General features: G+C 38.2%; 1 protein-coding gene across 1 annotated transcript in view; it reads right to left on the bottom strand.

Annotated features, from left to right (window-relative positions):
• Positions 1-9,588: 9,588 nt before the first annotated feature.
• LOC105427863 (aristaless-related homeobox protein A) overlaps positions 9,589-26,064 on the bottom strand; it is a 131,726-nt gene continuing 115,250 nt past the window's right edge. Inside the window, exons 3-4 of the mRNA XM_089080387.1 lie at positions 22,365-22,410; positions 9,589-13,414 (exon numbers count right to left, since the gene is read on the bottom strand). Coding sequence (XP_088936513.1) covers positions 12,845-13,414; positions 22,365-22,410 — 616 coding nt within the window. The 3' untranslated portion in view covers positions 9,589-12,844. The remainder of the gene's footprint in view (positions 13,415-22,364; positions 22,411-26,064) is intronic.

Genomic DNA, 26,064 nt, shown 5'->3' with positions numbered 1-26,064 from the left:
TCGACAATCAAGATGAATTCACTCTTAAACAATGACGCTTAATTTCAAGAAGCCACCGGCGGACAATGCTCAAATTAGACTGGCTTCCCGATTCGAGGGCGTCGCGGATTACTCGTCATCGTGATGAATAACTTCAAATCGTTCAGGACTCGAAATTATTTGACCTTGAAAACACGCCTCAACCAGTTGGTACGATTATCACGGTAAAAAATGCAATTGTCAAATGCAAATAAATTTTTATATATGTACACTAGTAGCGATGTAAATTACATCACCGTTTTCTGCTACTGATCGTGAAATGCGTAGCTAAATGTAAATTATTCTTATCGCTTTGAATTTCTCATTTCAAATTTACACGATCTTTTCCTAAAATCGATATGTTCTTTAAGAAGTATTTAGTACTATTAAAATAACACTAAGGTGATATTAAGAGGAAAGTGATATGAAGAGGTGATTTGAGAGAGCGAACTTCGACAAAAGTTCACATATGCACATCTGTGCACATCTAAACATATATAGATACATTTATGTATATGCATACAATTAATTATAGATACATTTATGTATACTCATACATACATTTTTGTACACATATGAATAAATTTTCGTGTCGAACAGGTACTTTTTGTATCACATTAGGTATCTAATTCTCTCAAACAAAACTCAAGTCTAAGAATTCAATGTTGTTTCTTCATATAATCTTCTAGTTTAACGATATCAGTTTTGTAGATGCCGCAAAATTTATATGAAACAAATTGCGATTCGCAAACTGTCGCGATTCAGTTCTGGTCTTCGTCATATTAAAATAACAAATAGTAAAAAAGATCTAAATTAAAAAAAATTTTTCTCGAGTTACAAAGTTCATATGCTAAACACGTATTAATACATAAATTTTAATTGTGGAAAAGGATTTTTAAATCTGTAAAATACAAAAATAAATAAAAATACAAAATTATAAATATAAAATTAATACAAAAATTATTTCTATCGATAATACAAACGAGTTCAGTAATCCTTTTAATAAGATCGGTGTGATACATTCACGAATAGTTAGTACCTCTCGAGATGGAGGTAACCGTAAGTGTGCTTGAATCTTTTTGCGTCCCGTTTCACGGCGATGCGTTGACGTACGTACGGCCGATTCTCTCACGTTATTACCGCGATTTTTCCGTGCGCGGGACAGGCGTGTGTGCGTGCGGAGGAGTGTCGGTGAGCGTTTTACGGTGCGTCGCGCATTATCGTGCAGGGTAACGCGACACCGCAATTCCACTCGGCGGCACTGACGGGCAAACGCGCAAATTACCAGCGCAATTGCGGCTAACTTTGGGTTTACGCTAATAACGGCAACGCTACGCGGCGAATTGCAAACAAGGACGCGGTACAGGAACCTCGGTGGGAGGTGCAACCTTTCTCACCGAGGGCGTAAACCGCAGGTGTGAACGACACCGCGGGCGGGGAGGTTTCCCTTCGCGATATTGCATAAAATTTTGACGGTGCGTTTGCATTCCGCACGTCCGCGATTCTTATCCTGTTATCCAAGAAAGTCAGAATTCATCGAGAAAAAGAAAGAAAGAGAGAGAGAGAGAGAGAGAGAGAGAGAGAGAGAGAGAAGCTGATAAAAAGAATAATTTTGTTTGTATTAATATTTATTTATTCTCTCCCCACATATTTTATATTTACTTTTCATATAAAAGAAATTGATTTTGAGTCGTATCAACATTTCAGGGATACAACATTACTTTTCATATATCAAAGTGAATATGAATATTGTAAACGACAATTTGATCTGACGTTGCGATTGCCTACAATTTATCGCCCAATCCCGCCTTTATTGCAAATTTACATGAAATTATAAAAATCGCATTAATTATTCATGCGTCTGGAAATCCAATTTGGCTTGATGACAAACATTCCGAGTGCAAGAGGTCAAGCGTCTCTCGGGCAAGAATGACTTTTAATGCTCGCTAGAGCAGCAAGTCGCAAAGGAGACCGAATTTAAAGACGATGCCGCCACTCTTCCCGAATCAGGGGGTTCATGAAACGTCCGTGGGCGTTCGTTATTATTTGCCGAGATATAGGGAGAAAGAAAGAGAAAGCGAAAGGAGGGGAAAGAGAGAGAGAGAGAGAGAGAGAGAGAGAGAGAGAGAGAGAGAGAGAGAGAGAGAGAGAGAGAGAAACGAAAGATCTCTACATTCATACGCAAGCTTTGTCGTATACGTGCAGCCAGGGGGATTGCGCATCCACCAACACGATCGAATGCAAATGACGCGAGACGCCTCGATAGAATTATATCATTACTCCTCCGGAGCCCGACCGTGCCCGCGCTTTTTTTTAAATAAGGAAATAAATTAAGACGTAATGGGCTTAATAAGGCTCCGGCCGGATGGCATTCCGCGACCGTGCCAGTAACTAATGGCGGCGTTTGCGCGTTTTATGCCATGTCCGGGGGCCCGGACGGACCCGCACGAGGTCCCGAAAGTCCCGGTCGGGCCACCCTTTCTCGATTAATGTCTCGCCATGATCTGGCGCGCGCGAGCGAAGCGAACGAACGACGGCAAATCGAATCGAGCCTCTCTTTCCGAGAAGAATTAATGCAGTCGTATACCAATCAGTCCCGAAAATCAGCCGAATGGAATTTTTATTTAAAACGGAATGAAACATTTCTTAAAATCGTATAATCGAATGCGCGTATTGATAATTATTCATCGATACGGCTCGATATCGCGAATCTTATTGTGAACCTTAAAAAATCTTTTCGCATTTCACGCAGACGCAATTTCCAGATAAATTGAATAACACGTTTCCACAGCCGCAGAGATTTTGTTTTAATTTATTTCAGTGAAGTTAGTTCACTTTTTTGGACGAACTCTTGACATCGATATTGAAACATATCAAAAGGTACGATGAAAAAGGGAAAACTCTTGAAAAAAGTCATTCGAGACTTTTTATTTTCTCAATAAATGTATCATATTGTCGTTTAAAAAATTAGAATTATAATTTTGCACACGATTGCGATCTGAATTTCTCGTGCACATCTCCGATACCGAACGTTTTATTGACATAAATTTAAATTGTAGGATAATTATGCGCTCGCGAGAGCCTATTATATAAATCCTTCCTTCGTACATACAATCACGAAGAAAGTTAGGGGTTAAGATTACGTGCAATTTACAATGTGGCGATGATAGTCCCGAGGAGAGCTATGAACGATCGGTAGAAAGCGATATGATGGTAACGATGATCCGATAATAATCTTTTTGCTTATCTCGACGCGCGGCTCCACGGCGCTCGGCATCAGATTGAATCCCGAATACATTGATTTACGAAAATGACGGAGCCACGGCGGGAGACGAATTCTCGTTAAGCGACGACGCCGCCGTCTCTTAAATCATCGCGACGCCGCGCGATGTTCATCTTTTAATTATCGCGTTGCTGCGATTAGGTTTTCACGCGTTCCATTCGAATTTTGGCGATCCCGTGGGATTTACGACGTGTTGCGATGCGCGAGATAACTCACGCCTCGTATTCGATCATTTACGAAAATAACGGTGGATCAGGAGAAAGACGGATTCTCATTAAACCGTAACGTTGCTCGTAAATCACTATGCGTGACCACGATATAAAAAAAAGACAAAGTGCTTATAATGGCGGCGATTAATCGAATTTTTGAATAGTAGCAACTATTTAAAGACTTGCTCCGACGACTCTGATTTATAATTGTTTTTTATTTTCTTTATTCTAATCTGGGATTCTCTGGGTTCTCATCTCGGACAAATATCTTAAATTAATTATTACTTAAATTATTAAATAATATGAGTACGCGTCCAATGTTATCTTTTGTTTTATTATATCAAGGACTGCAAGATCTTGCGTACAATAAAGAAAATATTAAAAATAGGAATAAATAGTAAATCGTGAAAATAAAAATTGAGAATAAAACGAACGTAACGCACAATAGACAAATGTAAATATAAAATATAATTATATCTTTATCCTTTAATCTTTATTCCGAATTTATACTTTCAAAATTTAATATTTATTTCTTAATATTTCCTCCCTTGTGCACAAAGCCCAAGTAAATATAAAATATAGCTATATCTTATACTTATTTGTGTCCATTGTGCGTTATATACCAAATTTTAATTTCCAAAATGTAATATTTGTTTCTGTTCCTAATATTTCCTCCATTGTGCACAGAATTGCGAAATCTTTTTTGAATTATTAAACGCTCCGTCGCTGTCGAATTGGTGCGGATAGTAGTTTGATCGCATCACGCCGTTTGCTCGGACGTTATTCGCGTTCGGACGGCGAAAAATGGGCCGTTTAGTCTGATGATCGATGCGGGAGCTTATCGAACATCTTGTCATCGTTGTCGGGCCGTGGTAAACGATGTTCGATGGTGCGAGGGCGATGAACGAGGCGGGCGCGAGAGGGGAAGGACGCGGAGGAAGATCGTGAGATAGCGAACGGATCAGGTGAGATTGTTGCACGCGCAGGTGGACAAATTATCCCCGTGATACGCGGTTCTCCCTCCCGTCGTTTAGGTTCTCTCTCTCTCTCTCTCTCTCTCTCTTTCTTTCTTTCTCTCTTTCTTTCCTTTTGCCTCTTGCTCGCTCTTCCCTCCTCAGCCTCAAGGTCTCGGACCGAGCAACGACGCCGATGAGCGCGTTTATATAATGGCGCAGTGCCGGTGAAAAAGGATGAACGATCCCTCTTCAGAGCTTCGAGAGGAGACAGAGACGAGAGACGGGGTGCGCGAGCGAGAGAGGCATAATGCATAAGAGATGGCGCGAGCGATGCTGCATCGAGCGCAAACGAAAGGTACAGTGATGCAAGTCGTGATGAGGAAGGAGAATAGTTATGGCGTGTTGGGAGGAGGAGAAAGAGAGAGGACGAAGAACGACGACGGTAAGGAAGGAAGGTAGAAGCCGCGGCGTTCACCAGATACGGCCTCCGCGCGGTTCCGACGGGGAAGGTGGGCAACACCGTGGATACACCCGGGGATACGGGAGGCCGCGCGGCGGTGTAAATGCAATCAAGAGAGCCTCAATTAGACCGTCACGCCGTACATCCCTCATCTCAAAGTCTTCGGCTTCTCCCGACCGCCTCTGTCTCTCCTTCTCCCTCCTCCCCACACCTCCCCCGTCCCCAGCCGCCCCGCCGTCCTGCGTCCGGTGTTCGCCCCATCGATTTCGCGAAGCAGGGGAAACGTGGTACATCGGGCCTTATTACGAGATAAGCGGCGTTTCGGAGTTTCGGTTAGGGACATGTAATGTGGACTTGCGAGTAAAATCGACTCTTACAGTAACACAAATAACAGATTTACAAGTACGCGCGTCTTCATACTTTAAAGTACCTGCGCTCAAATTTACGCTCAGAGCGCTCATGGAGTCATTTTATCCTTATTTGTCAAGTGTGAAACAAGAAACAAATGACATTTACAAAAATCGAAACGCAGTCCTTGATTTATATATTTAATTCCCTCTTTATTCCCTCGATTAATTTATTGTGCCGTTTTATTTACATTAATATTTGAACTGAAAGAGATATATAAGAATTTGATCTTATCTCTGTAAATTTTTAATTTGGGCGCACGCATTTCAAAACTGATTCTCTTTAATTGAATTTCATTGTATTTTTTATAACACACACGCTTCTCAACTATATTTTTTATATTATTTTTTTTATTTATTTAAAATAATATAAAATATAATTTTTATTTATTATATTTAAAATATATAGACACAAAATAATATAGACACAAAATAGGAAAGAAAAATTCAAATAATAAAATGAAATAGATTATGCAGAATGTAAAATAATATAATTTGAATTATATTTTATTTTACTTTAATTGGCGTTATATTTTTCTTTCAAATTATATGGAGATCTTCAGGGACATCAAATGAATCAATAATGAAGCAATTATTTATAATGATATAAATAATGTCATTATTTTTTTGCACCTCTATTTTATATACCTTTCTTGTCAAATATAAATAACATACTCGTGAAATAAACTTAGGATAATTTGTAATTTCTTGCTATATAAAAAAAACTTCACAATAATAAAAAGAAAATCAGTCTATAAGACTGCAGCTCACTTCTGCAGTGTCAAGGCGAATATTGTGAAATCAAATCTTTCGTTCGTTTTTTGCCTTGTGGCGGTGTCTGGTATACCTTGTATTCGCCTCGGTTTAACAAATTTCGTAACGAGTTATTAAAACTTGGCGGCCCATCTCGAGAGGCGGCGTGGCAGGATACATGAAATCGAATGCCGTTGAACGAAGGAAGCCGAGAAGTTAAAGCGAGGGCCCCGAGAGATCAGACGACCGGTTAATCTGCATCCATCGCGATGATAGGCGAGCACCGAGTGGTTCGTAAGGGGAGGTAAGCGGGGGCGCCTTTCACGTTAACCGAGTTAGTTACGAAGAACCCCGTAATTAAGGATTGTTAACCGGATAAAGCCTTGCGCGTGCTGCGCGCGAGGATAAGAGAGAAGAGGAGAGAGAAAGAGAGAGAGAGAGAGAGAGAGAGAGGGAGAAAGCAAAAAGTTTTATTAAAAATTTTATATTTTTATTTTGGCATAATTTTTTTTAACTTTTTTCTCTTTTTTTTCTTGCTTTTTACTAGTTACCTGTATATAGACTGAATTGAAAATTACATTTATTAATCCATTAGGCATAAGATAAGAATCTTGTAATAAAAAATTCATAATTACTTTACCCACGTTCGATGCTTCTTAAGTTTCTTAGATTAATTTCTCGCAATATACAATACAATTCTTGTGGAAACGTGGTTAATTATGATCGTACGTACTACTTACCAGAATGGGATAATCACAGGGTACTTTGTACAACATTTCCTACATTCATCGTACATAACGCGCATTCTGCTATTGCAACAAAGTCTCATTGAAACGCGATCGCAGGAATAAGATAAAAAAAAAAAAAGAAGGAAATACGAAGCTTTTATTCGTTTTATATCTAGAGAAGAACGAGCATGGGAGAGACATGTATATGAGTGTGTGACGTAAATGGATACGGATCCTTTTGCCTTCATCACTTCGGTTATCATCGCAAGCGTCTCGGGCGATAAGCGGCCACGGTAAACGAAAGGATAATCGACGCAAATTATGGCCCAGAATAGATCGGTAATACGCGGACGAACGGCAAAATCGATCGGGGAAGGCGTGTCTCCTCTTACTCCTGCGTGATCGATCCTCGAGATCACTCGGGTTGCGTTGTCGATTCCGCCGCGCTGCGTCGATCGGCATGCAGACCACGCAGCTAACCCGATCCCGAATTCATCGTGTCGACCTGGCCATTAGCAAATTACTACGGTGTAAACAGTATCGACACACACGGTGCCCGCGGCGATCGGCGAATCGCATATATACGCGTGTGTGCATATCGCGAAAAGATGTGAAAGGAATCGGCGGGCGGGGGTTCGGCCAGTTAGTTAGCAACTGCTGATTACGGCGACATTTTAACCGACTCCAGCCACCTGATAACCTCACGGAAAAACAAATTAGTTTTAAATCAGGACTATATATTTTTATACATAAGCAAGAATGTTGTAAGAAAAATTCTTCTTCTTCTTAGAAAAATTTTAATCTTGATTTGATTAAATTTTTATATTGATGCAAATATCTATAGGTATTCTCATTATTATAAGCAAGAATATTATAATCTTTACCTTTTTAGAAAATTTTTAGTCTTGCGACTTGAGCAAAAGTAATACTTGCATCAATACTTGCATCAAAAATTCAATTAAGATTAAAATTTTTCAAGAAGATTAGTTTTGCTTATATGAGAATATTTGTCTTGATTTAATTTTTTTTCTATGCTCTGATGCTTCCATATTAGAATAATTTAGATTGACAACTGACATTCTTTGCTCCGGCAAGTTGGCTTTCCCCGGAGATATTTGGAAAATAATTAATTTTTTTATTATAACGAAGTTAATAAAATGTATCCGGCAACCATACAATCTTGTCTGATGCAATCTTGAATAAATCATACGAATGAAAAAAAGAAGATTAGAAAAATTAAAGCAGACTTTATCGAATGGAATCTCTCTCGTAAAGTCTGTGAGAGGGAATGATCACTTTTTTTGCTGTTATATTTAACGGAAAGAAAAAAAAAACAATCTGTAAGACACATAATAATCCGAGAGGCCTTTCATTTCATTACGTACCCTGGAACTTGCGCCGTCACAATTACTATATACGAGCGATGTAGATACAGTCGAAATATGTAATTTAAGCGTGTAGTGCGATACTCATTTAAGATTATCGCAAAGTATGTAATAACGTTCCGTATATGACGGGTACGTACGACGTTCGTAAACTAGAGCCGACGTATTGCGATAAAAGCATAATTCCAAACATTAACGTCCGATTTCTAATACCATTCCTCAATTAGCCGTCATCGTAATATCGTGATTTTTCGGCTAATTTATGATCGCGATTAACGAACTCCCGCGAGATCATCCCAAGTGCAGGTATTTGTACGGTACTCTAACGGTTTCGGGAAATTAAAATGTGAAATCGATTGTATGTTATATCGTTTCACGGCATATCACTAAAATACGTCCCCGCGCATTTAGTTGCAATCAAGTTTGATGACGACAGTCGTTACTGGCCGCGTGTTCCCGTTACCACGCAGTTTCTATCTGTATGATTGAGCACACGCATTTTGAAAAGATCGGTACATCCAATTCCAATTACAATGTCAACCTCTTCGACGAATTTGAAATTGTTCCTTCGTACCTCGGTATCTTCCGAATCATCAAGTTAAAATTCCTCGAAAAAAAAAAATTCTAGTTGAGTTGCAGCGAATTTTCCACATCGTTTCTGTCGAGAAATTAATCCATATACTTTTATCTTAAAAGACCTAAAATGTTTTAAATTCGTTGCTGCACGTCAGGCCTGATCGGCGAACCGATTTGTCCGGCGGAACGTTCGATTTATCGACCGATCGTTAGCGGGTCTTTTTGAGAACACGTTCGCGCGCTGTTACACGTCGGGATACGTTACTAATTAGCTGACGCCCGTTAATGGCCCGGGACTCCATTAAACTGTAAAATATTTAAATAACTCGTCGGTCGGGCGTGTCCGGCCGCGAATTACTCGCCGTAAGTCAATCCCGAGGGACTCCCCGAGTGCGGCCTATCGAGAGAGAAGCAAAATAATGTATGTGCGAGTTAATGGGGTATTTTTCGGAAAGCTGACGAGCTCGTAAATTAATATTGCTATCCGATGCGCATCTTCTTGCAACATTGAAGTGACGCATTAAAAAATTAAGCCCACTCTTGAAATTTTTAGAATACCTGCAGAATTGCAAATTTACATAAATAATTTCTTTAATTTTAATTATCACGACGAATGGATTGTTTTTAAAATATCTTGATATATTATTTAATTTATATTTCTCATTGTCATATATAATAATGTGACAATTAATAGTACAAAATATAACCACAAGGAAGTTGTCATCACTAAATCAAATATAAAAATATTTATAAAACGCGATATTTTTGATAAAAGTTTAATTTATTTAATAAATTTATTTAATAAAAAACACATTCTTTTTTTATCATAGTTATTTATTCATTATAAAGAAAGAATAAGGAGGTAATATTAAGATTACAATGTATGTAGCTGGTTCGGTTTAGAAATAGGAGAAATGATCTTCGATGTCGAGCCTGATTGTAATCTTATTATTGAAAAAGATAAAAGGGCGTGACTTAATTTACTTTCTTATATCTTTTTGCAATACTATTATCAGGTTGACAATTGTTGTAATTGTTCCTCGAATTACATCGATAGCGTCGTAAAGATCTCAGATGGATTCTTAAGGAAGGAATTGGAAATGGGAATGTCACCCAGATGATAGGCTGTCGGTATGCGTGCGTGTCATATATTTTGTAAACGGGATAGGTGATTGTAAGGTCTTGTTAAAAATGACACGCAGATCGTTACAGTTATTTACAGGCGCCTTACACGCTAAGTACTCTTATGCAGTCGTAAAACCTATAGCAATAATGTAGAATATCTCGATTGTAAATAAAGTATATAGATTCATATATATATATATATATATAATATATATATATATATATATATATATATATATATATAAATAGTAAATTTTTCTTTTTTCTAGTTCTTCTCATTGTCTAAACGTATGTATAACATTTCGTGTAAAAGTAAATAAAACTACACGCTCTTAGGCTTTACGCGATCAACGATTAATGCTGTGCGAGGCCTTCTGTTGCGATCGCGACAGAAAGGATATTTTTTGTATTTCTCGTAAATTTTATTTTTCCTCAGTTTAATATTTTAGTTAGTAATCTTTAAAATTTCAACTTTCCGTCGCGATGCGGAGTAACCTCGTCCCAAGTGGACGGACACTTTTCGATGATTTTTACATAAGGATCACTTTGAAGTGAGTAACTGTTATCGTCTTTCTCTAAAGAAAAAGGAACAGTTTACACGGTTCTCAATCAATTCTAGCAGGTTCAGAAAGTCAGTTACAAAATGTTTAATTAAAAAATATTTAGGAAATTCTATATTCTATATACATGTTAAAAAATTTTAAAAAACATATAAGCAAATTTTAATTTTATTTTATTTTAAATTTTAATAAAAATTATAAGCGAGACAGAGATATTAGATATAATTAGATATTTATAGACTAAACAATGGCATAGGCTGCTCGTCACCCTGATAAAATAAACTATAATGTTCACGAAAAATTGGTATTTAACAATATATCATGACACGGATAATACCCGTAAATGTATTAACTTTTTATTAAATGTGATAATTTTTTATGGCGATAAATAAATTTTTATATTTATTATGTTTAATCTATATGTTAAATTTAATATTAAATCAGAAAGTAGAAAAATTTATACAAAAAAATCTACAAACAGACATATATTACATTTCTTATTATCAATCAAATATTACATATGAATTATATTTAAATATTCATTTGTTATTAATTTGGTGAAATTAATATAATTTTAACAAAGTTCCACTTACAGTGGGAACTTGATCCTGCTAGAATTAACCTGTTTCATGCTTTTTTAATGATCTTTTTTAATGATCAGCGTTGCATCAGGCTAATATCTCACATGTCTTACAATAAATTGGATGAATAACTTACAGAATAAAAATTTTTTCCTGTATCAAACTGCTATGTAATTTGATAAATTCATCATATAACATGAATGATATTAGTCATGATAGAAGCTGACGTGATTACCACGAACTAATTAAGAAATCTATCTCTTGTTGCGTGCGAAACAGATCCAAACAATATATCGCGCGAGCGAATCCCTCGATTTACATAGTTCTATTAATTCCCTCGCATACTGTAAATTATTTACATAGTATAATGCACATGAGCAACGGTAATTTCACTCTTTTTTCTTTTCTATACCGCGTTTCTTTTTGTCCTGAAATGATATTCTAGATATGAAATGTTAATCAAATGATAAGTGAAAAGAGAGTTGACGAAATTGCATTATAATGAAATTTTTTCTCATTAGTAATTATATCCCTTTCATTAATAATTATAGTCCTAAATGTCAAATTATCAATTTAAAAAAGAGAACGATTGAACAAATGTTCTACTTTTTTAATTAGCTTCATGTTATTACGATTAAATTGAATTTATTTCAATCAACTGACACGATCAGCGTGAAGTCAAAAAGATTGCGATAAATTTGAGATTAAAAAAAAATAACCAATAATTGATTGATTCGGTGCAATATCAAATATTTGTAATGTGAATTTCTGTTCATCGCGCAGATGAACAAGTAATGTATAAATCGCAGTGCTTAAGAATTTTGTATAATAACATTTGTATCATTAATTTTTTATTAAATTTGGTTGCGCCATGCAAAAAATATATAAATTTCGATTTGAGGCCGAGCTTTCCTCGTGACGTACACTCTCCTTCTTACTTATATTTTATTAGAAGTGTATATTAAAATTTTATCGTGAGTTTGACGATAGACTTTCTAGATGACAGAACTTATCACATTCCATGTTATATTTCAACTAATGAATCTGCTCCAATCAACAAATATATTAGCGCTCGCTTCGTTATTAGTACAGTTATCATTTATCATGAAATTCTAAGTCCGTCGATTATCAATAACTAACTGACCAACACTTACTCGAATCATAGTCTGACCAATGTGGCGTTAAATATCTAAAATCATCATAGTTGAAATTGTTATATGACTGCTTGCGAACTTGCAATCGACTAAATATTTTGAAACAACAAGAAGATCATAGATGGCATTAATCGGCAAACCGGATCTTAGTGTCGAATAATTTTTCCTTCGTTTTCTTGAATATATATAAATTCAAGACAAATACTTTATATCGCGAATTACGTGTCGTGAAATTACCAAACTTGTAACGTAGCTCGCTCAAAGCAATACCTGGATTTCCTCTCTCAATAAATCGATAATCAATTTCTAAAAATCAATCAACCCCTCACTCAACAAAATTCTTATTGCGAAAAATATCACCCCAGCCAGGAACCGAACCTGGATCACTCGCTTTCCGTACGAGTGTCTTAACTATTCGATCACCGAGGCACCGAGGCACCTGTGGTAATATTTTGATATTTTCTTAATACGCGCGTCACACATTGGGCAAACTTTGATTTTAAATGCATCTAAAAACTTGACGAGTTCATCCACTTGCCAACATTCTCACTTCCGGAACCTGCTCGATTCCCGATCCATCGATCCATGACCGTCCGAGCCGATTCAGGACAGACTCGCTCATTGTCCGTCGCACTCAGCCGGCACCGTTTCAACTTATGAGATCGCCATTATTACGCGCTTTCTCCAGATACGCGCGAGCTTTGTATCTCAGCGAGGCGATGCTGTTGGTCCTTCTGTCGATGTCCGGTAATCCTACGCTGCCCGTGGGCGAACTCTGCGGCGAGGTGGCCGTCAGTGATGGTGGGGGTGGCGCTACTACTGGGGGATGTGGTAGGACGATCGCGGGGGCAGGTGGCGGGGGCGGGGGCGGCGAACCGCGGACCAATTTCGGTTGTGCCGCCGATATATTCGCCAGTAAACTTTGGAAGGAGGCGGCGGATGTGTACGGCAGGGGCATGCCGGGCGGCAGCAGCGGCGGCGGGGCCCGATGATAGGGATGAGCGGCGTAACCACCGGGGAGGACCGGGCCGTGACCCAGCGGCTGATAGCGGAAGGCCTCGAAGGTCTTCCTATGGGAGAAGTTGGCCAGGTGGGTGAAGGGGTTCGGCAAGGTCGGCGCCACGATCGCCGACGGTGGTGGGTACGGAGTGTAGGGATGCGCCTGGGGCCCAACCTTCTCCTGTTTGCGCCACTTGGCCCGCCGGTTCTGGAACCAGACCTGAAACACATGATGAACGAGCGGTCTGATTAGGCGCCGTGTTGTGTCGTTCGTAAAAGGTTCTTAGCGACCGCGGCGATAACGACGAAGCCCGGAAGGATTCTTTTTGCGACCTTCGGAATCCTTCGCGTTGCGTAATCGTGCCGCAGTCGAAATAGTAATAATAACATTAATGATTAGCTATGTATATCTATAACTATGATGATATAACAAAACATTCCGTATTTTCTTTTACCAATATATTTACCAATCTTTTCTGTAACAAAAGAGATTTAATACTATTCAGATGTAACATCCAATCGCTTTTGATAATATCAAATATCTTATATTTTTATTTTTTCTAATAATAGTCTAGCATTTATATTTAATGCTTAATAACGTCCTTATGAAACAGTTCTTTATTATGAGTCTTAAATGTTGTAATGTTGATCGCTTTTGTAATTAACGTAAACAGGTAGCGGAAGTAAAGGTATAGACGATGCCGTTTAAAAGTTTCAAGAAAGTCATTCGATTCAGGTCAGAAAAGTAGTCGATAGGTACTTTCTTCCTTGGAAGTTGTTGATGATCCGCGAGAGTTCGAATTCCGGTTACAGTGACGCATTCTCCTCTTTTTCAGGAAGGTAGAGAGCAGCGTATTATTATCGTCGATGCTCCAAGGAAACCGAACTGCTGCGAGGCAAAGATCTGCTTGTCCATCTCTCTTTCTTTCTCTCTCTCTCTCTCTCTCTCTCTCTCTCTCTCTCTCTCTTCCTCTCCTTTCTTTTTCTTTTTTCGTCCTCATCTGTCTTTCTACCTGAATTTTACGTTTCTCCTCGAAAATTAACAAAATATCGGCTGTTGTAAAACCGTTAGGTTAGCGATCCCTTGGCCCACTTCTCGTTTCTGGCAACTCGAGATACTCGGAATCGGTATCGCCGCGTGTCAAAATCAACTCGCGATGCATAAATAAGCATGAAAATATACATAAACGTGAATATAACTTTGCCAAAACTGTGCAGGATTATATTATGTGATACAAAATTTTATAGTTCTCCTTCTCAGAATTTCATAAAAAAGTTTCATAATGAGAAACCACATATTCTTATAAATTTTGCTGTTTCTAAAAAGACTCATCATTGATTCGTTTTATAACTTAAATTATACAAACAAGATGGAAGTCCGACACGTGAAATTCGAGAAAATCAAATTCTAACACTAAGTCGAAATTGGAGAACGGTTGCAATGCCGTGTCGTGATGTGCGGCGCATTCCATTCCATTCCAATGCGAGACTTCCCCGAAGAGACCCGGAGCTCTAATCAGTTCAGCGGAAGTCCGCTCCTCTTCGCTCCTTCGTCAATCCGCGTGTCCCTCTCCTCTTTTCCCTTTTTCCGCCGCTTTTTCATGCTGCCTCTACCATCCTATCTCCAGTTGTTGGGTCGATTTTATGCCGTGCGCGGTTCGAGCGAATAACGTATCGCCGATTTCATTTTAATATCAGGTCGCGCCAGGGAAATAAAAGGAAAGAGAACGAAAGAGAGAGATATGTCTCGTGACTGATCGCAATGACGTGCGGCTTAGGACAACAACAATTCAACAACAATTCAACTTATCCAATCTTTCCGCGCGCGAGTACCTGCTGCGATTCCGGATTTTTGTATCGTCGCGTTTCCGCGGTAGAAGACGACGGCCGCGAATTCCACCGGCGGCTCGTTACGTCGATTGTTCGAGTAGAACTTTTCGAGAAGCAGTCATCTATCCTGAAAGGTATCCGGGGGTCTTTTATCGTTTCCGTTAAGGGAGATGTTTCGTGTTACCGCTTCAGAAGCGCGACTCTCGAGATACTTTCAGCGAGAATTCTCGTCGGATAATCGTGCGAACGGTTCTCTATTTTCTACAAAGTTTCCTCGCTCTCTGACTGCCATTTCTGACGAGCGATTTGTAGATTGAATTTCAATTTATCATTCATGAAATACAATTGCTACATGAAATACAATTTCGTTCTTCGAAACTTCTGTGCAGTATATCTTTTTTATGTTATCTGTTCGCTTTTCGATTATATACTTTTTATAATAATGTTTCTACACTTTAGGAAAAATTAATAAATAATTCTGACTTCCTGATGGAAAAAATGGACACTAAATTAAATTTAAAGCTATAACAGAATAGACAATCTCAATTTCACAAATTAAATTCACAAGAGAATATTAATGCCAAAAAAAAATTAAATTTCAAAGTCAAAGAAGACTCTGATAGTAATGATTTATTTAATATACATTTAATATACATTTTATTTAAAATACATTTATGATACATTTTCAATAACTTTTATAGGATGATCACACATAATAAAGCGATCATCTAAAAAAAGTTTAAAAAAGCAAGTTTAGCATAAGAATAGGTCAAACACAGAAGATAATATAAATATCTCGTCTTAATATCTCGATGACAAATTAAAAAACGGAAAAATTAACCGGAAACCGACCGGTCTTGAATTCAGATATTTCATTTATTATTGCGACATTTGCATAACCGCGATGATTCCTAGTCACTAACTATTTATTTTCTCAATCTTCTATTAATACATAATTGAATTTATGATCCTTATTTATTTTACATACACGCAAATCAAGATATAAAAATAGCGTATAATTTATATAATTATAATATAATTATTATTAGTTTACTTTTTCTCTTAAATTGATAATTTTTATATGATGATTTTATATTATTCTTTCTATATATCTTTTCTATTTTTATATTTATCATCGTCCTCAATAAATTTCTGTCTTTATTCTTTTCGCGCTGAATACGACAGGTTTTACGTTAAGAAATTGAAGAAGTGATATTGGAAAATAGTGCCTTTTCTCTTTCTCGACGAGGACGAGTAACAGACGAGATTTTACATAGTTCACTTTTCATTTTTTCGCATGTAGCGAGGAGAGATTCGTCTCGTTCCACGTTTTCCATCGATATGCGTGATATTCTCGCGTCGAATACGATTTTGTTTTCCACGTTGCCGCGACTCCGAATACTCGGCAGCATCACGGATTTGGAAGTCAAAAGTACCGCCGAGCGGTGTAGACACTCCCAATACGGTTCGTCACGGTGCGGCCTCGTCATCGCACGGATGAGGATAGACATATGCCTGAATGACTTTGCGATTTGATGATCACCGGTTCATCGACGGAGCGGCGGCGGCGGCGGCGGCGGCGGCGGCGGCAGCGACTGCATGCGTCCCATGGGATTCGTAGGACCTATTCTGGTAGCTCATTGTCGAGAAAATGATTTTGATCGGTTTGCTCGATCTGAGATTCTGTCCGATCCGATATTCATATCTGAGATTGTTCGTGCAATCATTTCCGAAAGGAGATAAGGAGACGCAATAATGGAATTACTTGAGATGATATTTGGACTATCTGATTTTAAACATAGTTGAGAACAGGTTTCTCAATCCTTATTAAGTTTGACACTTGCTTATTGACGTCTAAAAGATTAAAAGATTATCGATTGCCGCATTTTGCATCAATAAAAAAAAAATTGCTATTTTTCTCCCTCTGAAATATTAAAACTCATTCTTATTAAAATTTTTGTTGAAAAATTATATTTAATTATTTAATTATTATTAAAAATTATATTTAATTATTTAATTAATCGTGTGCATAATTGATAAATTTTAATCATTCGAACTGGACGTTGTGTGCTCCCAACAATATTATTTGAATCAATCATTCTGCCAAGTGGCGAATCTACGAGCAGTTAAAGAGCGAGATTTACGATTGCGCAATAATCGATTACAACCCTCATATTTATATTTCGATTTTTGTTGTTCCAGGGGGGAAGGAGGCATCCAAACTCAATGTGCGCGTTCCGCGTGTATCCGCCCGCTTCGGAATCTTGCCTAGACGTACGAGAGATTAGAGACTCCCGGCATCGTTAGGGTAGAGTGGGGAAGGGGAGTCGCGGGTGCCAGGACCCCCCACAGCGAACAGGATTGCCCCCAGCAGGGCGCTAAACATCTCCGACTCTCGGCTTTTAAAACAAAACGCAACCACGTAGCCGCCAGAACCTAGTCGTTTCGTACTTAATCGTGCCGCATTAATTACACGAACGGCGAGTACGTTCATTTCTTCTGCTTCTTCGCTTCAATCTTTTCGTCTCTTTCTCTCTCTTTTTAACCAACGAAAAAGATTTCCCTCGCGCGTTCGACATACTACATAGATACTTTCTTGGCCGTTCTTTGAAATCGTTCTTTGGCTTCTTCAATCGTAGTATTTTTACCAAAGAACTCGACTGAAACTAGTCTTGAGGCCATAACACGATTTAACAAATAGATCCTGTGGGGCAATTTAATACTCGTTACATCATATTTGTAATTGCGATTTAATTGAGGAACTCAATTGCGATTTAATTCAGGAACTCAGTTTGTTTCAAGACACACAGAACACATGTTTTAAACATTAAGTTTATTTTTGTTTCGATTTCATACCAAAAAGAATAAAATGTTCGGCATGTTTTTATGTTTGTAATTACGTATTTTGTGATTACATATATAAAGCTAGTATATAGCTAGTATAGCAATCACCAAGCTCCAAGATCACTTGTTCGAAAATATGTCTAATGTGTATACATAAGATTGCCATATCATTCTCTAAAATTTGAGTCGGTAAACAAGAACAGAAACTACTCTATATTATTGCATCTCAAGATGATCGTAACGAGTACCGGGAAAGGAGAAGGAATTATTTATTTGTCGCGATTATCCGGAATATTTAAGTAAAAAAATATTTAACGAGTAAGAGCTAGATAGAAAGTAATAAGGAATTTTTTCAAGAAGAAAATTATTTTCAAAACGTTGAATCTTGAAGGAAAAACAGATAGACGAAAAAATTAAAGATATAAAAAATTACGAGCTTGAGAATATACACGTCAAGTGGGATTACTCCGTTCGTTCGTCGGCAACCGAATTTGTCGCGAAATCGATTCGGAGAAATGCGAAATCTCGCGTGTATACGTCGTCTCGAGAGACAGATGTCGAGCGAAACGTGTGATGATATTTTTATCTGCAATTCCAGTTTCGCTTGCGCAAGAATTTTCTTGCTCATAGCAGAAGTTCGCAACTTGTCGATTATCTCGTCACACTCGGCGAAATCGTAAAAATAATTAATAGCCGACGTTGCAACAACTGATAATCACTTTGCCTAATAGCAATCTGTTATTCATGCGAACGACAGGTTTCGTCGGCAAACGAGCCTTGCGGGGAAGGAACGATTCATTATTCATTGAGTCGTGCACAAAACTCGCACACTCGATTAATAATCGAATTGAAAGCCGAGAAATCATATTAGGTCGAGAATTAATATTTCTTAAACTTTTTGCGTTGCAAAAATATTTTCACATATAAACTTTTAATTTTAATTTTAAATGAATGAAACATAGAGTATCTTTTTTTCCGATAGGAAAAAACGTTAGAGCTCACGATTGAGCATATCGGACAGATTTTATTTTGAATTAATAAGCTTACTTAAGAAGCTGATAAAAACGTGTAATACGCAACGTTTCTATTTCTGGAAAATCCGCAGACGCGCGATTAGGTTTAGCGGTGATCCGCAACTATCCGGTCGGACATTATTTTTTAAATCTAATTTATCCTTTTACGTTAATTAATATGTGTCGACGTATCGACTTTTACGCGTAGTAATTAAGTAATTTCATATTATATTCGCATGGCTGATATTAAATAATCAATTAACCCGTCAAAATTATCTTTTCTCTTCTTAACACTTCTATTCTTAGGTCTAATATTTGTCGCAGTTTCGAAATTTACATTTATTAATTATTTTTATTTAACATTATAATACGCCTTATAAATACGAATCGAAGTCTTTAAAGCATCTGCGCTAAGAAGGCGCTATTTTATGTTCATACTGTGTGCGTTTCATGAATTATTAATGGTCGCCGATGATAGGTCACGTATCCCAATTTTTGTGCGTTGATGCGTTTGGGTGAAATTTCGGGCGTCGAAAAAAATCGCACCTCATTCTCCACGATATATTTGTCATGCATATTAATGATGGCTGATGGACAAGCGGCAACTGAATCGCTCGACAACCTAATTTTCGCGCGTTAAGACGAACAGACGGAAACTTGTGGCGTTCACTTAAGTCGTTATCTCATTTACTCATACTTTATAAATGGATTTCTAATATCTGTCAATAGATGGCGAATTTGCCGAAATTAGTACTCTTTAAATTATGCAATTATTTAATACATCACTGTTAAAATATGATTTGAAACGTAAATTTGAAATATAAATAATAATTTATTTGATACTGAAAATAAAAGAAGACTCAGAGTTATTTAATGCAGTGTCTTGAAATCTAAAGGATTTCATATCTCTGAGAAGACGGCTGCATGCTAAAACGCTAAAGTCATCACGATTGAATAAGAGCACCTAATTCCTCGAAATATTTTCTTAAACCAACATGCATAATTTCGCCCCGTTACGGCCCGGTGAGGGCAATTGACACCTATCGCGATTGAAAAGGAGCGCAGGTTTACAAAGCCGATCATTCCGCAGTGGCGAGCGAGAGGAACGGCGCAAGGTCTCTTTGTACAGGTTCAGGGATTCCTGAAAATTATTAACGGCATCGCGAGGAGTTATGGCAGGCGTGTCATTCTTCGAGTGGAGCAGTGGTTCTCATCGCGTGCGTGTCGTCGCGGGTAATTCCCGGCCGGGGGAACAGTAATCGGCGATTTGCGGTGGTCGGTGACGGATTTGCAAGTATAATGAAAAGTTGCCGGGTTAACATTAAAGCGTTGTGCCTTCGCGATGCGGGGGAAAATAACAAGAAGATCGCATAGGGGCGCGCGAGTATGCGTGCCCGGAGTCAGCAAGGGATGGAGAGTGAAAGGACGAAGCGAGAAGAAAATACGCGTGGGCCAAAGGGAGGGGGGAAGGGAAAGAGGGGAAGAAAAAGAGTAAGTAAGTAAGTACCGGGAATAAATTAAACTAATTGAGCAAATTAGCCAGCTGTTCACGCAACGATGGCATACGGACACGCTCTCCTCGGCAAGAAACCATCGTCGTCACGCAGAAAACGTGCATCCTTCGAGTAAACGAGTATAACGCAAGTCGAACGTTTATATCCGCGAAAATCAGGAAAATTGAAAAATTAGGAAGTAAAAAATCAATATAAATAATGAGTATTCAGCGATATCTATATCTAAAGTTTAAATTATTATCTTAAATTTTTCACGACCTACCAGTACATCTTGTTAAATATTGAGGTTTAAGAAATCCTGAATGATACTCTCTCTCTAGAGTTCGAAAACATTTCAAATGTATTGTATGCAATTTCAATATGTAATATTCCTAACTATTTGATGTAACAAGCTATCATTATATGATTACATTTATGATGACATATGATATGAGTTATTGAAGAAGAGAAATTCCAAAATTCATATTAATCTTTCTAGTTATTTTGTTTCATAAAGCACGTGATTTGCTGCAATATTCTATCATTTTTTGCAAGTTTCTATAATTACTCGTACGCAAAAAAAAAAAAACGGAACATATTATTCTGATCATCGATGGCAATAATCAGACGTGACAAAAACGAGTAAGAATTGTGAGCAATAATCTAACATTTGATATTCAAATATTCAAATGTATTCGGATCATATGATTATCATTTAAACGTAAGAGTTGAACATTATTATTGAGGTTTATTGCTGATGATATGCATATTTGTTGATTAATCGCAAATGTCTTTAATGATCGATTTATGGTATTACTCAAGTTACAAATTGCGCAAAAGATAATTTCTTTGTGCTCGCTATGAGATTTATGATGCTACTATCATCCGTGGTTTATTTCGTACAATAATTGTTCCTAGCAATAATTGTTCAAGCTCTTTTTTTCTACAAATCGAGTAAATAATTAATGAATGATTAGTCACTTTGTATTTACTGACGTCAATAAAAATCACGATAACAGCGGAGTTTATTTTTACCATAAAATAATTGTCTATATAGTTAAATGATTTCTTTATCGTCACGTAAGTGGCAATCTTTACATAGTCTGATAGATAATTGTCTTCAACATTGTAATTTGGTTGGTAATGACGAGACATAATTATTTAAATGTTCCCATAGACAATCGCGTGTCCAATAATTTTTTTAGTAATAACGGCCGCTCTGAAAAGAGTTGAGCAAATAACTAAAGACTCATGATATGTATATTGCTCGAAGGGTATCGCATTTCGCCATACGGGTAGGTAAATTACAGGCGGGGATACGTGACCGCACGGAGAACTTAAGTAATTCTTCGCGCGCGCTCGCGGGCTTCGAAACTATTATCCAAACGAAATGTCAGAGGATACAAGATAATTGTCGTTACGCAAGAGAGGCGCGATATTTTCGCCTTCGCGCCAAAGAAGACGCCTAACCACATTATTATTGCTAATTATTGCCTCATTTTTCTAACCGACAAACTTTGACGCGCGCAGCTTATTATTAAAGTAATTTAAAAGTTATGCCATAATATGCGCCAATATATGTGATCAGAGATAACTAATCAATTTTACTTTGACACGCTTGTATTATTTTTATCCAGACAGCATCGGATTTTATTTATCCGCTCCATTTAAGATATCTAATCGAGCCTAATATTTTTGAGCAAATTTATAAGCTCCATTTTGATCTTTTTATTACTTTTAATTGTTCTCTCTGTTGTTCCTTGTACTTTATAAAATAAACCCCTATGTCCGGCGAAAAATTAATTGAGAAAAGAAGTTGAAGAATCGTGAAGAGAAAAGGGTCATGTAACATGCTACGTATATTATGTATCATATATTGGGAGGCTGAATAGATTTTACCGAACGCATCGGAAATGAGTTTATAATTTATTTATGACGCGTTATTCACTATTTCGTTTTACGTAAAAAGACGTTAAGAGATTCCACTGACCTGTATCCGTGCCTCCGTCAGGCCTATCTTCATGGCGAGCTCCTCCCTAAAAACAAAAAGGAAGGTAATCATTAACACAAGAAAAAGGAACCAAGGCCGCACGTAGCCGCGGGCCTATTTGCGCGTGCAAGTTATCTGATTCTGCTATTGCGATAAACTCAAGTTAACGGAGTGTGAGCTTCGACGTTCGGTCAGTTCAGATACTTATTATTAACCAGGGAATCTTTAATAGTACCAAGTCGTAATGTAATAAAATTAACTAGTCATTTTTAATATTTATCCATGATAATCATTGAATATGTAGGTATTATCTCCTCAATAATTTTATGATAACTTTTAATTCTTTTATTGGAGAATTATTATGTCGTGTTTCGTTATTGTCAACGATTACAGGTAGTGATTACAATGATTATTATGTACAATAATTCGATTTAAACTTGTTATAAAAATGTTTATAATGTATTTGGAAAAAATTTTTCATTGTCATTTATTATTTTATGAGCTGATTGTTAGCCTCTTTAAGGGAACTTGAACGTAAAATTATCTGTAATTATTTAATTCTCGTTTTAAATCGATATTTTGAGATTTTATACTAGATTATTATTGCATAATATATTAATTTCTTAAGTGCTCTTAAGAAGCTAAATATAAACTCCACGGATTTTAATGAATGACACTTCCTTCTCTTTTTCTCTTTTTCCTAACTTACCTAATCAAATGCATATCTAAACCTTTGGACAGTTAGTACGGAGTAAATGCATGTAATTGCAACTGTAATTATTATCTCCCTTGAGTACGCGATTTATTACTTAGGAACACGATGTAATGGAAGAAAAAAAATCGTTTAGTTGTCTTTTAATGGCGTTGGGGAATAGCGGTTACCAATCTGACCTCGTATCGCATCCGTGAGAAAATCGCAGAAACCGTTCTACGAAATAGCCCAGGCGGTCTTGTAAAAACGCGCGCGTTCATTACCTTAATTAGTTTTGCATCCGAGGCAGATTAGCCGACATAACGACGCACGATGGGGATTAATTGCATTATGTATCTCGCGGCATTATGTGTGATTTTCCGTTGGATTGCTACCTGCACGAGCCGTCGTGACGAGAGCTATTAATATCTATTACGAGACGATCAGAATCCGCGGCGACCGCGCCGTCGCCGTCGCCGTCGTGGATATCTCCGACATGGAGATAGAATCTCGTTTTATATAGGTGACTGCGCTCTCCCCAACAGTCGCGTATTACGAATACGATTATCCGTAACTAATTGACCGGTCCGGCGCGGCGGTAATGACAAATAATTATTAGCTCGTGATATTTTACATAACGTCGATCATGTCATACGCCGTGTACCGGTCGTTTCCTTTCCGCTCGATTGAATTTCGCATCCTTCGCTCGCGGGCGCATATAAACACGAGAAGTCTGCGCTGTCTATTACGTGACACTTTTCCGCGAGAACATTTTCTACGAGACGCTCGTCTCGTATAGAATCTAGCCCCTTCCCCTTGCCGCGCGCCACGACCATCGAAATCGAAATCGCACAGGTGATGGCTAGAGGCTACTGATTAAAAGAGACATAGAGCGTTCCACGTGTCGGAAAATTAATAATATTATTTATAAGTATAGTGCGAACCTATAATCTCGAACTATGATAATTCAACTACTTACCGCGAGTATATATAGGTATACATTTAGGAATTAAGAAGTGTCGCGTTTTATACATACGCTAGGGCGTGTACGCTAGGGGGTGATAGAAATTTTCTGTCTTTACTCGAAATATAGATATGTCTCATAATTACAACAAATTCTATAGGAGTGTAGGTTGTAATGGGAGCATTACGATCACATTGAAGGAAACGGGAGAAATTAATAGTCATCGACTTTAATAATTAAATTCCTTTCGGTTGATTTACGTCGGTTAAGCGATTGCTCGCAGGATGTTTCGAGTAAAGATAATAACCTGTATAAATCGCCACTTGCATGATTTCATCGGAAATTATGCGAACACATTCTCAATTTTTTTTTCAACCGAGAACGGGGGGGGGGAACTGGAGGCGCGAAGGAATCATTACCGCAGGCAGGCGTGAATCATGACGGGTGTCGATAATTCATTCCGCACGTCGAGAATTCATTCATTCCGGAAATATTCGCGATTTTCACCGTTATTGCGATAAAGGAATCGGGGCGGCGGGCGATCGGCGGGTATATCCGGCGGCGAGTAGGAAAAGAAAAAGGACAAAAAGGACGAATCGAGCAGTGAGACATCCCGCAGGGCGTCTCTCATCTCGCAGGCAAATTGCCCAGATGTTCCACGAAATCGCGAGGAAATCTCGGTGATTATGCCACGCACAGAAGCTCACGCGTCCGATCGCCTTGGATCTCGTGTTTAGCTGCATTTCAGCCTTCAGACGGTAGCTTTCGAAATTACAGGGATTTCGGGATGAGTCCCGATGATTGGGCCACGATCCACGGATTCGTCCGGTTCACGTCGTATCGATTTTTATCATCGTTTGCTCGCCCGATCTCGTTGCGTCTCGTCCGAGGAGATTCTTCCGTTCTATCCCGGATCCAGATTTTTCGGAACGAGAGAAACATTTCTTTTTAGTTAATTTTGATCCTTGATTTTTGCGTGATATCTATCCTCGCTGAAACTGTGTCATGTTACAATTAGCAACCGCAAGAAAGTCATACGTACTATCGACGTATTTAATTTTTTTTTCTTTCTTTTTTTTTTCTAGAATTCTAATTTGTGGTTTAATTCACCGTATCGAGTTTATCGAAAGTTTATCCGGTGAGGGTGATCATTAACAAAATAATCGAGCGATGTTTATCCATTGATTAATCGTCCAAAACGATTCTCATCTGTATACCGTGTATCGGCCGGTAATTGCAAAGCGTATTCACGTCATCAAATCATTTTGATGGCCCGCGCACCGACTTATTGGAGAAAACGTAACTAGAAGACGCGCGTATACTGCCGCGGTACTCTCTGATTACCCGTTGTCGTGCGCTAATGACTACTCTGGCGAACATAGTTGCAGACGATAATTCGTACCTGCTACCAGGCGGCTCGGCTTCGTTTTCAATGAAACGCCGAGTATGAAAGCGCGCACCTATCAGCTGCTTCTCACGAAAAACAGACTTGCGCCTGTTGCGAACGATAAAATTACGTTGTAGTACGTGATTTCTCTCTCTCTCTCTCTCTCTCTCTCTCTCTCTCTCTCTCTCTCTCTCCTCCCTGCCCGTTACATCTGGCCGACCGTATGACTCACAAATACGAATCGAGACTGGCGTGTACTAGATACTAAATAGTCGAGTATCAAGTGTCGTGCCGGGCTACCTGTGTATGGCTATTTTATAAATGACATTTATAAATTTATATTTTATTTCTCTCTTCTGACGAAATGTAAAATATAGCGTCGGAAAAGAGATTTCGACAACGGAACAGTTGGAAACTGTATTAGATGCCTTTGTAAACTTCCATTGTGCGTTTGAGGATGAGGAAAGTGGCTTATATCGCTGTTCCGCCTAATGATTCAGATGTTTTATCTATCTCGTAATCTTTGCGTCACTTCTGGCCACTCGAGCGCGATATAATCTTTATGTGTATTACACGCACGGGTGCGCGAGCGCGGACGAAACGCACACCGTCGCAGAGACGGACGAGGCTCAGGCACCTTGGGGCCCCGCGAGTAATA

The sequence above is a fragment of the Pogonomyrmex barbatus genome, unplaced genomic scaffold (genome assembly GCF_055798465.1).
Source record: "Pogonomyrmex barbatus isolate J1 unplaced genomic scaffold, ASM5579846v1 scaffold3, whole genome shotgun sequence".
Taxonomy (NCBI): domain Eukaryota; kingdom Metazoa; phylum Arthropoda; class Insecta; order Hymenoptera; family Formicidae; genus Pogonomyrmex; species Pogonomyrmex barbatus.
This window is presented reverse-complemented; position numbering and strand designations above follow the sequence as displayed.